Genomic DNA, 13171 nt, shown 5'->3' with positions numbered 1-13171 from the left:
CTTCCCTCATATTTTCATTCTATATTGCTTCATGAAGGAAAGAAAAGTTCCTACTTTTTTTTTTTTTCTCTTGGTGAGAAAGTAAAGCTCTAGTTTGGATTATCAAGTAGTGGCCACACTTTACCCTGGTAGCTATGTCCAGTCTTAACTCCTTCAACACTTATCTCTAGCCATCTCAAATCCTATTTGGATGTAGGCATGGAATAAGTTACCAACTTTTTTAAAAAGGAAAAAATATCATCTTTAAAAAGATGTCACTCAAGAACTAGTGATATATTTCTAACTTCTTTTTTATTTACTTTTTATTTTTTTAATTTTTTTAAAGTAAGCTCCCAATATGGAGCTTGAACTCAAGACCCTGAGATCAAAAGTCACAACGCTCTACTGACTGAGTCACCTAGGTGGTCCAATATATTTCTATTCTAAGTTGGACATTCTTTGTTTAAATTTTTATTTGAATTTAGTTAATATACAGTGCAGTATTGGTTTCAGGAGGAGAATTCAGTGATTCATCACTTACATACAACACCCAGTGCTCATCATAACCAATGCCCCGCTTAGTACCCATCACCCATCTAACCCATCTCCCACCCACCATCATATGTTTATGTTTTGTTTCTTAAATTCCACATATGAATGAAATCATATGTTATTTGTCTTTCTCTAATTGACTTATTTCTCTTAGCATAATACATTCTAGCTCCATCCACATTGCTGGAGATGGCAAGATTTCATTCTTGTTGATGGCTGAGTAATATTCCATTGTGTATATATATATATATATATATATATATATATATATATACATATATATATATCACATCTTCTTTATCCATCAGTCAATGGAATTTGGGCTCTCTCCATAGTTTGATTATTGTTGATAATGCTGATATAAACATTGTGGTGTATATACCCCTTTAAATCTGTATTTTGTATCCTTTGGGTAAATACCTAATAATACAATTGCTGGATCATAGGGTAGTTCTATTTTTAGTTTTTTGAGGAACCTCCATCCTGTTCTTGAGAGTGGCTGTACCAGTTTTCATTCCCACCAACAGTGCAAGAGGGTTCCCCTTTCTCCACATCCTTGCCATAAGTTGGACATTCTTATATAAATTTTCTCCCACGGTCTCAAATTCAATCTGTCTGAGACCAAACTGATTGTCTTATCAAAATGACCATTCCCCTTTACCTCATTACTTCTGTCCATGGCATCACTACTTTTAGGTGTCAATAAATTTTCTCTGTAAAGGACCAGATAGTAAATACTTTATTTAGGCTTTGAGAGCAATAAGGTTTCTGTTACAACTACTTATCTCTGCTTTTGTACTACAAAGACCATATGTAAATGAATTAACAATGCTGTGTTCCAATAAAGCTTTACTTACAAAAGCAGTGGATAGTATGTGAACCATGCCATAGTATGCCAATGCCTATCTCGAGTTCCTGGATGAAAATGTCAGAGTCAGTCTTGACTGTCTCCCTTCTTTAATTTTTACATCCAAGCAGTTCTCAAGTTGCAATGATTATTTCTTTCAGTAATTCTTCTTATCCTTCCCTTCACTTCCCTTCTCACTGCTACTGTGCACCTGAATTCATTCTGTACAGTACTCTGATTCGTTCAACCAGTGATAAAGGGCCACACCCACTTATTGAAGAGGTACCAGAATTTCTAGAGAGAAGTTTTAAGAAGCATAGAGAATATTCTAACTTTATTTTTAGGGAAAGTGCCTATTTTATCAGAATATAAATTATAGCAAGTAAAACCTGATGAAATCTTAGATGGTGGGTCATGGCTAAAAATGGTGGTAAAACATTGCTCAAATCTAGAATTTCCCAAGGTATGCAGTGTTTGCAATTGGTGATGCCTAATGTGATGTTTGGTGGAACACAGACCAACTTTTAAAATATTAATACTTATGTGTTTATTTTAATGTATAGTTTATGGGAAAATATGACATCAAACCCATAATGTCACTGATTATTTATTGGAGTGAAGCTGAAGTATTTAGGTTTTAAAAAGTTGTAGTCCTAAAGAAAAAGTTAATATTGTAGGCAGAATGCAGACATGCTAACAGTCATCAAGATAGTAGCAGACTGGGGCACCTGGGTGGTTCAGTTAGTTGAGCATCCAACTCTCGATTTCATCTCATGGTTCATGAGATTGAGCCCTGTGTCAGGCTCCAAGATGACAGCACTGAGCCTGCTTGGGATTCTCTCTCTCTCTCTCTCTCTGCCCCTCCCCTGCACTCTCTCTCTTTCTCTCTAAACAAACAAACAAACAAACAAACAAACAAACATTTTTAAAAAGATGGTAGAAGATTAAAGTTTGAAAATCAGCGGCCACTTTGCCTGCTGTGGTTTCCATTATATTTGCCCACTAATTAACAGATCAGCCTTAGCACTTTGATTTTTCTTTCTTTATAAAACCTTCAGGGGCTCATCACTATTTGTCGAATAAGGTCAATCAAACTCTTGGCGTGCAATCAATGTCTTCTAAACCTGGGTCCAGCCTTTCAGTTTTCCTTTGCCTCCTGGCTTCCCAAACAGTGCTCAAAAAGTACCAGTTGCATAAGATTTAATGAGTGTTCCAGAAAAGAGGATTTCATGGTCCCAAAAGTTAGGGGAAGTGTTGTGTACTATATCCCTCTGTGGTATATTCTCAAGGAATTACACTACATTAAAGCCTTTGAGAAGACTTGAGGTAATGAAACTTGTTCATGTTTATTGGAGAACCCTTCTTTTGTGCAATCAATATTTGTGTTTACCAATTTACTTGATCATCTTTGTCAATAACCCTCTCTTCTAGATTGTGCATTAATGTCTTGTGCTTCCAGTGTACAAGGGAGATTGGTTTGGAAAATGCTGTCCTATATCGATATCCCCCACCCCCAATGCATACTGGTTAGCTATACTGGTTAGCTGTATACCCATTTTACTTTGCACTTCTGAGCCTTTGCTAATTATTCACTTTACTTGGGCTTGTTCTCTTCTTGTTCTTGAAATCTTCTCAACCAAGCAAGCTGATTTACCACAACAGTAATGGTTGCCATTCTGAAGTCTTACCACTTCCCCCTCTTCCAGCATTTGTACCACCCAGAATCATGGTAGTTGTGTACCTGATCTTTTTTCCTTCTAGATTTTATGTTTCTCAGAGTTCTTCTTTACCACGTAATGCATTCCTTATAGTAGGAATTCAATAAATATTTATGAATGATTACAATAGGGTGAAACTTGAAATAACTTATCTGTAGTAAATAATAGAATTGGAATGTGAAGGATCTACATGGGGAGAGTGGTGTATGGAGAAGGATCTCTGGAAGGCTGGTATCTAGATATCTATATATCTGATATGTAGATATATATTAAACAGCTTTATTAATTGACATATAAAAGTACATAATCTCATGTGTGGAATTTAAGAAACATAACAGATGAACATAGGGGAAGGGAAGGAAAAATAAGATAAAAACAGAGAGGGAGGCAAACCATAAGAGACTCTTAAATACAGAGAACACCTGAGGGTTGTGGAGGGCGGGAGATGGGCTAAATGGGTAATGGGCATTAAGGAGGGCACTTGTTGGGATGAGCACTGGATGTTGTATGAATCACTGGGTTCCACTCCTGAAACCAATACTGCATTGTTATGTTAACTAACTTGAATTTAAATAAATAAATTTAAAATAAAATAAGTGTAAAATCTGATAAATTCTGGGTTATGTATATACCCATGAAACTACCACCACAATCAAAGCAATAACATAATTATCACCCCCAAAAGTTTCTTCATGTCTCTTTGTAATCTGTACATCCCCCTCTTCCCTGCATCTCCAATTCAAGACAACTGCTGATCTGCTTTTGATCATTCTACATTGGTTTGCATTTCCTAGAATTTTATATAAAGGGAGGCATATTGTTTGTACTCTCTTCTTCCTGGCTTCTTTCACTCAACATAACTGAACCAATTCATGTGGTAGCGTATCTGTTCCTTTTTATTGCTAGTATTATTTCATTATATAGCTATACCACAGTTTGTTTATCCATTTACCAATTTAAGGGCATTTGAGTTGTTTCTTGGTTTTGGCTATTAAAAATAAAACTCTTGGGGAACCTGGGTGGCTTAGTCAGGTAAGCCTCCGACTCTTGATTTCAGCTCAGGTTATGATCTCAGGGTTTGTGAGTTTGAACCCCACCTCCAGCTCTGTGCTGACAGCACAGTCTGTTTGGAATTCTGTATCCCTCTCTCTCTGCTCTTTCCCCACTCACACTTTCTATCTCTCTCTCAAAAATAAATAAATAGGGGTGCCTGGGCGGCTCAGTCAGTTAAGCGTCCAACTTCGGCTCAGGTCATGATCTCGTAGTTTGTGGGTTCGAGCCCCATATCAGGCTCTGTGTTGACAACTCTGTGCCTGGAGCCTGCTTCAGATTCTATATCTCCCTCTCTCTCTGCTCCTCCCCTGCTTGCATGCATGCACACACGTGCTTTCTCTCCCTCTCAAAAATAAACAGTAAAATTTTTTTTAAAAAAAATAAACATTTAAAAAATAAAACTTCTATGAACATTTGTGCGTAAGTCCTTATGTGAATGTATGGTTTCTTTTCTCTTATGTTAATATCTAGGACTTACATGAATCATGTGCTAGGTGTATATTTAGCTTATTAAGAAACTGCCAGATTGTTTTCCAAAGTGATTGCAGCATTTTACATTCGTACCAACAGTGTGTGAGAGTTCCTGTTTCACCTCCTCAACAATGCTTAGTAATCTTTTTAATTTTAGTCGTTCTGATTGTTGCAAATGACATCTCATTGTGAATTTAACTGTATTTCCCTAATGACTAATGATGTTGAGCATCTTTTCATGTGCCTATTTGTCATTGATAGAGCTTCTTTGATGATGTGTCTATTAAAATATTTTGCCCATTTTCATAATGAGCTATTTGTTTTCTTATAGTTAAGTTTTGAGAGTCCTTTACACATTCCAGGTACACGTCTTTTATTAGATACATATTTTATAAATACTTTCTCCTAGCCTGTGGCTTGTCTTTTCATTCTCTTCACAGTTTCATTTGAAGAACAGAAAATTTTTAATTTTGATCAAGTCTTTTTTATGATTCTTTTGTGTCATATTTAGGAAATTTGCCTAATCCAAGGTCACAAAGATTCTTATATAGAGATCTGTGTTCCATTTTGAGTTCATTCTTGTGTATGGTGTAAGGCATGCATCAAAGATTTTTGTTTCATTTTTATTTTCACATGTGAATATCCAGTTATTCTAGCACCATCTGTTGAACAGATGAATTGCCTGTGCAATTTTGTCAATGGTAAATTGTTTATATAAGTGGGGTTCATTTCTGGACTCGCCATTCTGTTCCATTGACCTATTTGTCTATCTTGACAACAATACCAAACTGCCTTGCTAAATACCTAGCTTTACAACAGATCTTGATGAAAAGTCACATTTGGCCTCTAACTTTGTTCTTCTTTTACAAAGTCATTTTGGGTACTCCAGGTCCTTTACATTTTCATATGAATTTTAGAAACAGAATGTCAATTTCTACAAAAACAAACAACAAACAAAAACAAACAACAAAAACCATGATTGGGAAGGCTTTAAATATATACATCAATGTGGGAGAAACGACATTTTAACAGTATTGAGTCTTACAACCCATGCACCTGGTACATGTTTATGTCTCCTTTCTCTCAGCTCCTTTGTAGTTTTAATTATGTAAGTCACATTCATTTTTTGGCAGATATATTCCTATTTCATATTTTTGGTGCTGTTGTACATAGTATTATTTTAACTTCAATTTGATTATCCATTGTTAATATACAGAAATGTAATTTTGGTATAGTGTTCTTGTGTCCTACAACCTTGTTAAATTTACTTATTCTAGGAGATTTTTCCTGCGTGTTCCATCAGATCTACATAGATGATAATAGAGATATACCATCTGTGGGTAAAGGCAGTTTTACTTCTTCCTTTCTGATTTGGTTGACATTTGTTTCTTTTTCTTAATTGATTGCACTGACTGAAACCTCCAGGACAATGTTAAATAGAAATGTTGAGAGTGAATCCCCTTGTTTTGTGTCTGATCTTAGGGAGAGAGCATTCAGTCTTTCACCAATAACTCCAAGTTAACTGTAGGTTTCTCACAGATGCCCTATATCAGATTGAGAAAGTACAATTCTATTCCTACTCTGCTAAGATTTTTTTTTATTAGAAAATTATATATTAGATTTTTGTCAAGTTCTTTTTGGGTGTTGATCAAGATGGTCATGCAGTTTTTCTTCTTTTAGGTTATTAGTATTATGAATTACATTGGCTGTTTTGTGAGTGTTAAACCAATTTTGTATTCCTGAGATATACTGTACTTGGTCATGATGTATTTTCTCTTTTACATATTACTAGGTTTAATTTGCTAAAATTTGAATTTTTGCATCTATGTTCCTGAGGGATGGATATTGATCTGCAGTTTTCTTGTCTTGTATTTGTCTTGTTTTCACATCAGGGTCTCCTAGAATGAGTTAGGAAATATTCTCTTTTTTCAATTTTCTTGAAAAAGTTGCATGAAATTGCTATTATATCTTCCTTAAATATTTGATATAATTCACTAATGAAGTCATTTGGGTCTGGAGTTGTTTGGGGTTTTTTTTTGGTTTTTGTCTTTGGAAGGTTTTTAAAAAACAAATTCAGTTTCATTAATAGATATAGGGCTATTCAAACTATATCTTCCTGCGTGAGCTTTAGTATTTTGTGTCTTTAGAGGAATTTGTCTGTTCATCTAAGTTGTCAAATGTATTGGCATAAGATGTTCATAATATTCCCGTAGTAAATTTATATTTGTTGGGACCTCTGGGTGGCTCAGTCGGTTAAGCATCTAACTTCAGCTCGAGTCATGATCTCACAGTCCATGAGTTTGAGCCCCAGGCCAGGCTCTCTGCTAACAACTCAGAGCCTGGAACCTGCTTCGGATTCTGTGTCTCCCTCTGTCTCTGCCCCTCCCTCACTCATGCTCTGTCTCTCTCTCTCTCAAAAATAAACAAATCTTTTTTTAATGTTTATTTTTGAGACAGAGAGAGAGAGAGAGAGAGAGAGCAAGCGCGAGGGGGAGGGGGGACAAAGAAAGGGAGATATAGAATCTGAAGCAGGCTCCAGGCTCATTAGCACAGAGCCCCATGTGGGGCTCGAACTCACAAACTGCGAGATCATGACCTGAGCTGAAGTCGGACGCTTAACCAACTGAGCCACCCAGGCACCCCTAATAAACAACTATTTTTAAAAAAACTAATACTTGTAGAATCTGTAGTGATGTCATCTCTCTCATTCCTGATATTGGTGATTTGTGTCTTCTTTCCTTTTTTCATAATTAGTCAGGATAGAGATTTATCAATGTGATTGGTCTCAAAGAACCAAATTTTGTTTTCATAGATTTTTTTCCTATTGTTTTTCTATGTTTATTTCATTGATGTGAGGTTAGCTTTATTATTTATTTTATTAATTCTTTTCTTCTGTTTACCTTGAGTTTAATTTGCTCTTTTTTTCAAGTCGCTGAAGGTGAAAGCTAAGATTATGACCTTGAGAACGTTCTACTTTTCTTATATAGGCATTTAATATTATAAATTCTCCATAAGGACTGCTTTAGTGGCATTCTCAAATTCTTGTATGTTGTGTTTATATTCTTTGAGTTAAAGCTACTTTCAAATTTCTTCTTTGATTCCTTCTTTGAACCATGGTTGGGGTTTTTTTTAGAAGTGTGTTATTTAGTTTCCAAATATTTGAACATTTTCCAGATATCTTTGTATTATTGATTTAAGATTTAATCCTGTTGTAGTCATAGAATATATTTTCTATGTCTTGAATCCTTATAAATTAATTGAAACTTGTTTTACGACCCAGAATAGAATCTGTCTTAGTGTCCATGTGCACTTGAAAAGAATGTGTATTCTGCTCTTCTTAAGTATAGTGTTCTAGTAAATGTCAAACCAAGTAGGTTGATGATGTAGTTCAAGTCTTATGTATCCTTAACTGATTTTCTGCCTCGTGGTATATCAACTATTAAGAGCAAGGTACTGAAATCTCAGACTATAATTGAGAATTTGTCTATTTCTCCTTGCATTTCCATCAGTTTGGGGTCCCATATTTTGAAACTGTTATTAAGTGTATAAACTCTTGGAATAATTATATCCTCTTGACTAATTGGCCTTCTATAATTATGAAATGACCGTCTTTATGATAATATTCTTTGCTGTACAATTTACTTTAATATTAATGTAGACAATCCAAGTTTGTTTTTGTCTAATTTTAGTATATTATGTTCCATAATTTTGTCTTTTTTTAATGTTTATTTATTTTTGAGAGAGAGAAGGACAAAGCATGATGGGGGAGGGGCAGAGAGAGAGGGAGACACAGAACCCAAAGCAGGCTGCAGTCTCTGAGCTGTCAGAGCCTGACACAGAGTTCAAACCCACGAACCGTGAGATCATGACCCGAGTGGAAGACAGACTCTTAGCCGGCTGAGCCACTCAGACGCCCCCATAATTTTATCTTCAGTCTAATTGTCTTTCTCTAGTTGAGGTGAATTTCTTGTCGGCAACATACAGTTGGGTTAGATTTAAGTCTGTCATCTTGCTATCTATTTTCTGTTTGTCCCATTTTTTCTTTGTTCCCTTTTCCCTCCTTTTTATCATTTCTACTGGATTGTTTTTATGTGTCTTTTTATCTCCTTTGTTGGCTTATTACCTATAATTCTCTATTTTGTTATTTTAATGGTATCTTAGGGTTTATACTATACACCTTTGACTTAGTCTACCTTCAGTTAATATTATACCACTCCACATATAGTATAAGAACTTCACAATGTCATTCCTTCCTGCCTAGCCTTTATGCTTCTGTTGTCATACGTTTCACTTATACATATGTTATAAGCCCCACAGAACATTATTATTTTTTTGTTTAAAAAGTTGGTTTAAATATTTTCTTTATTTAAAAGAGATTTAAATAATATGAAAATAGTCTTATCATATTTGCCCCTGTAAACATCATTCCCATTGTCCTTTATTCCTTTGTGTAGATCTAGATTTCCATTTGCTATCATTTTCCTTCCCTCTGAAAGACTTCCTTTAATAATTCGTGGAGAACATTGGAGTGCAAATCTGCTGATGATTAATTCTTTCAGTTTTTGGTTTTGAAAGATATTTTCACTGGTGCAGAATTCTACCTTGACAACTTTTTTCTTTACATACTTTAAGTATGTTGTTTCACTTTCTTCTCATGTGTCTTTTTTTCCTCCAAGAAATCTGTCATTCGTATCTTTATTTTTTCATAGTAATATGCTTTTTTCCTACATCTAAGATTTTTCACTTTACCTTGGTTTTGGTGTGTGTTGGTGTAGTTTTCTCTGTTTCTTGTGTTTAGTGTTCGTTGAATTCTTAGATCTCTAGCTTTTTAGTTTTTCAAAAATTTGGGAAATTTAGGGCTGTTATTTCTTCAAATATTCTTTCTGTCCCTGCTACAATCTGCTTTCCTATAAGGAGTCAATTTTTTTAGATGGTTTCTATTCCTATGTGTACAAGTTCAGTCATCTTTTCATCTGTAATATCTAATCTGTCATTATCCCATGTAGTGTATTTTTCATTTCACATATAATTTTCACATCTAGAAGTTCAATTTGTTTTTTTTATATATATCTTCCCTGTCTCTACTTAACTGTTTAAACATGTAAAATACAATTAATTATAAAAACTGTTCTTCTCTACTAACTTAACATCTGTGTCAGTTCTGGGTTTTGATTGATTATTGTTCTCATTATGGCCCATGTTTTCCTGACCCTTCACATACCTAGTAATCTTTAATTGGGTGTCAGACTTTGTGAATTTTACCTTGTTGCATGCTACCTGTTTTTGTATTCCTATACATCCTTTAGTTTTGTCTTCTGGTAGAATTAAGTTACTCAGAAACAGATTGATCCTTTTAGATCTTATTTTTATGCTTTATTAGGTGGGTCTAAGCAGTGCTCAGTCTAGGGGTTTTACTGAAGCAAAACTCTTCTGAGTGCTTTACCCAATGCATCATGAATTATGAGTTTTCCAGGTTGGTTGGTGGGAGCAGGCACTGCCAGCCCCGTGTGAATGCCAGACCCTGTTCCTTTCAATATTTCTAGAGGATTCTTTCTCCAGATTCAAGTATTTTTCTTATACACATGCTGATCATTATTCTCTCCCCATATTTGTAAGGATCCCTCTGTTAATCTCCAGGATCCTCTCTCTGTGCATCTCTATCCTCTCCGGTAATCTCTCCTTTGAACTCTAGCTCCCTTGTTCTCTCCAGATCCTCAGCTCTATTTCCTCAACTGAGAGTCCACCAGGTTACTTCTGGGCTTCTGCTCCCTGCATGTCCTGGAAACTTTCTCAAAGCAATAAGCTGGGGCAATCATGGGCCTCACTTTGTTTCTTTTTCCCATTGATCAGATCTGATATCCTGTCTCTTGGAAATGATTATTCCATAGCTTTTTTTTTGGTCTGTGTGGGTTTTTTAGTTTGTTTTTTGTTTTTGTGTGTTTGTTGGTTGGCTGGTTATTTCAGGCAAGAGAATAAATCTGATCCCTCTAACTCCATTTTGGCCAGAAGTGAAAGTTTAATAAATCATTTTTTTCCTCCTTCAAGGTCAGCTGGTGTTCAGGTGATCTAATCTGCGTTCTGAGTTGTTTGGGCTTGGCTGATTTCCTTTGTCTATACTTATATATATAATATATATGTTGTGTTTATATTCATTCAGTTAAAGCTACTTTCAAATTTCTTTTTTGATTTCTTCTTTGAACCACATTTGGGTTCAATATATATACATACATGTATGTATATATATATATATATCTATATCTATACACATGCACATATGTATGTATATGTGCACATATGTATATATACATGCGCGTATGTATATACACGCACATATGTATAGATACATACATGTATGTATATGTGTATGTATCTATACATACGTGCATGTATAGGTACATATGTATGTATCTATACATACGTGCATGTATAGGTACATATGTATGTATCTATACATATACATATATGTATGTATCTATATCATTTATATACATATATATAAATGAATGAGGAATGTTTGGTTTAGCTTAAAGTGTGGAAATCAGCCTGAAAGTTTTACAGAGAAGTTAGTAGTAGCTATTGAGATCGTTTTGGATGAAATGCTGCTATTTTCAAAGAAGTCATGGGTAAAGTGTTGAAATTTTCTTAGACCTAGCATCAATTTCTGGGGAAAATGTGTATTTATAAAGGTAACTATAATTATCATTTAACACCTTTGTTTTCTTATTTAAAAATTAGAGGACAATGTATATAAAAATATGCAAGAATCAAAGGAAACCCACATATCCAATCACCTGGATGAAATTGTTGCTGCTGTCAGCATTACACCTAGAAAGAAGATCCAAAACAAGCTGCCTCAGACAGCTCTATTCCAGCCTCCTCGAGAGAAACTCCACCTCTGTGAAGAGAAAGCGAAGTCTTATTCTAGCAGTCATGAAGTAAGGATCCTTCATTTTCTACACCTGTGCTCTGATAATGACTGAGCATCTAGGCTATATTTCTACCCTCTTTGGTACAAGAGAGTATATAGGGGATGAGTGGGTGTAGCCCCTCGGGGCTCCAAGCACATCACTTGGTACAGTCAACATTGTATTTGCTGAATGAATGCACAAATGAACGAACAAGTCTATCCTGACCTCTGGCAAGTGTGTACTAGACCACTGGGTTGTAGGTTTGATCTACTGCCATCTTTTTCCATCAGTGAATAAACACTTATTGAGCTCCCCCTAGTGCCAGGTCTAGGCATGGGAATATAACAAAGCAGACAAAGCTTCTCTTGATCTTGTTTTCTGAAAGTTTTACTCATTCACTTGCTTATTCCATATGCATTTTTCTGCCACCACTTAGGTGTTGGGCCCTGTTTGTCCATCCATTTATTTCACAGATATCTATTGTATACCTAATATATGCCAGGTGCTGTGCAGGTGCTGGGGGCACGGGTGGGAAAGCTAGCCTTTGCCTTGGAGGGACTCATGGTTTGATTGCGATGATAGGCACGGGGACAGACAATGGTAGTCAGTGTGATAAGTTCTGTGATGGACTCAAGTTTGGGTGAAATAGATGCAAAACGTAGAGGAAGGGGGAGGCAGTGGGCACGGAGGTGGTGAAAGGAGATCAGTTAAGGCATGCTTCTTGGGATGGGAGTGACTGATAACAGTGCTTAGGAGTAGGCCAGGTAAGAGCGAAGACGATAGTGTTCTGGGCAGGGGTAGCAGATATAGAATAGTATTATTCTGTATAGTATAGTATTATTAGCTATAGTCATAATGTTGTATGTTACATCCCCAGGACTTATTTATTTTATAACTAAAAGTTTGTACTTTTTGACTGCCTTCACCCTTTTTACACACCTCCCAACCCCGTAGCAACCACCTGTCTGTTCTCTGTATCTATGAAGCTTTTCGTTGTTGTTTTTTAAGATTCCACATATAAGTAAGATCATACAGTGTTTGTTTTTCTCTGATTTATTTCCTTAGCATAATGCCTCGAGTCTATCCATGTTGTCACAAATGGCAGAATTCCCTTACTTTTTACAGTTGAATAATATTCCATTATATATATGTATCATATTTTCTTTATTTATTCACCCATCCATGGACACTTAAGTTGCTTCCATAGGATTCAGGCTTTAGTGACATAGCGCAGGAAATGAGGTTGGATTATGGAAGGAGCTGGGGCCCAGAGGGTGTTCAATACCCAGAGAAGGAGTTCAGATTTCCTCCTAAAGGTATTAGAAACTCTCCTAGGATGATAAGTAGGAGTGTCACAAGCAGATTTGAGCATCTGGAATGATCACTCACATAGCTGAGTGGAGGAAGGGTGAGAAGGGAGCAAAATTGGAGGAGGAGGCCCAGTTCAGAAGATATTTGTAATAATACCAGCAAGGAATTAGAAGAGCCTGAACTACATGTAGCAGGGTCAGTAAAGATGCTAAGATCATCTGGCAGGAATTTGGAAATGTGAATCAGGAGACCTGGTGACTGAGGGGATGTAGGGTTTGTAGAGGCAAGAGTGAATCAGAGTGGATGTATACAATTCATGACTTAAGTCTCAG

At 35.9% G+C, this 13171-nt stretch overlaps 2 protein-coding genes across 11 annotated transcripts in view; one reads left to right on the top strand and one right to left on the bottom strand.

The window, feature by feature from the left end:
• The window catches only part of TTC23 (tetratricopeptide repeat domain 23), a 104808-nt gene that overhangs the window by 12136 nt on the left and 79501 nt on the right, over nt 1-13171 (top strand). For all 10 annotated transcript variants that reach the window (XR_008299003.1, XR_008299004.1, XM_015069016.3 and 7 more), the window contains one exon: nt 11356-11555. Coding sequence is in view for 8 of the 10 variants with exons in the window: in XM_015069018.3 (XP_014924504.1) it covers nt 11356-11555 (200 nt within the window). In the remaining 2 variants the exon portion in view is untranslated. The remainder of the gene's footprint in view (nt 1-11355; nt 11556-13171) is intronic.
• Nucleotides 1-13171, bottom strand: part of LRRC28 (leucine rich repeat containing 28) — a 181207-nt gene that overhangs the window by 166629 nt on the left and 1407 nt on the right. The window contains exon 2 of the mRNA XM_053223621.1: nt 11412-11515. The gene's annotated coding sequence lies outside the window, so the exon portion shown is untranslated. The remainder of the gene's footprint in view (nt 1-11411; nt 11516-13171) is intronic.

Source organism: Acinonyx jubatus, chromosome B3 (genome assembly GCF_027475565.1).
Source record: "Acinonyx jubatus isolate Ajub_Pintada_27869175 chromosome B3, VMU_Ajub_asm_v1.0, whole genome shotgun sequence".
Classification (NCBI taxonomy): domain Eukaryota; kingdom Metazoa; phylum Chordata; class Mammalia; order Carnivora; family Felidae; genus Acinonyx; species Acinonyx jubatus.
This window is presented reverse-complemented; position numbering and strand designations above follow the sequence as displayed.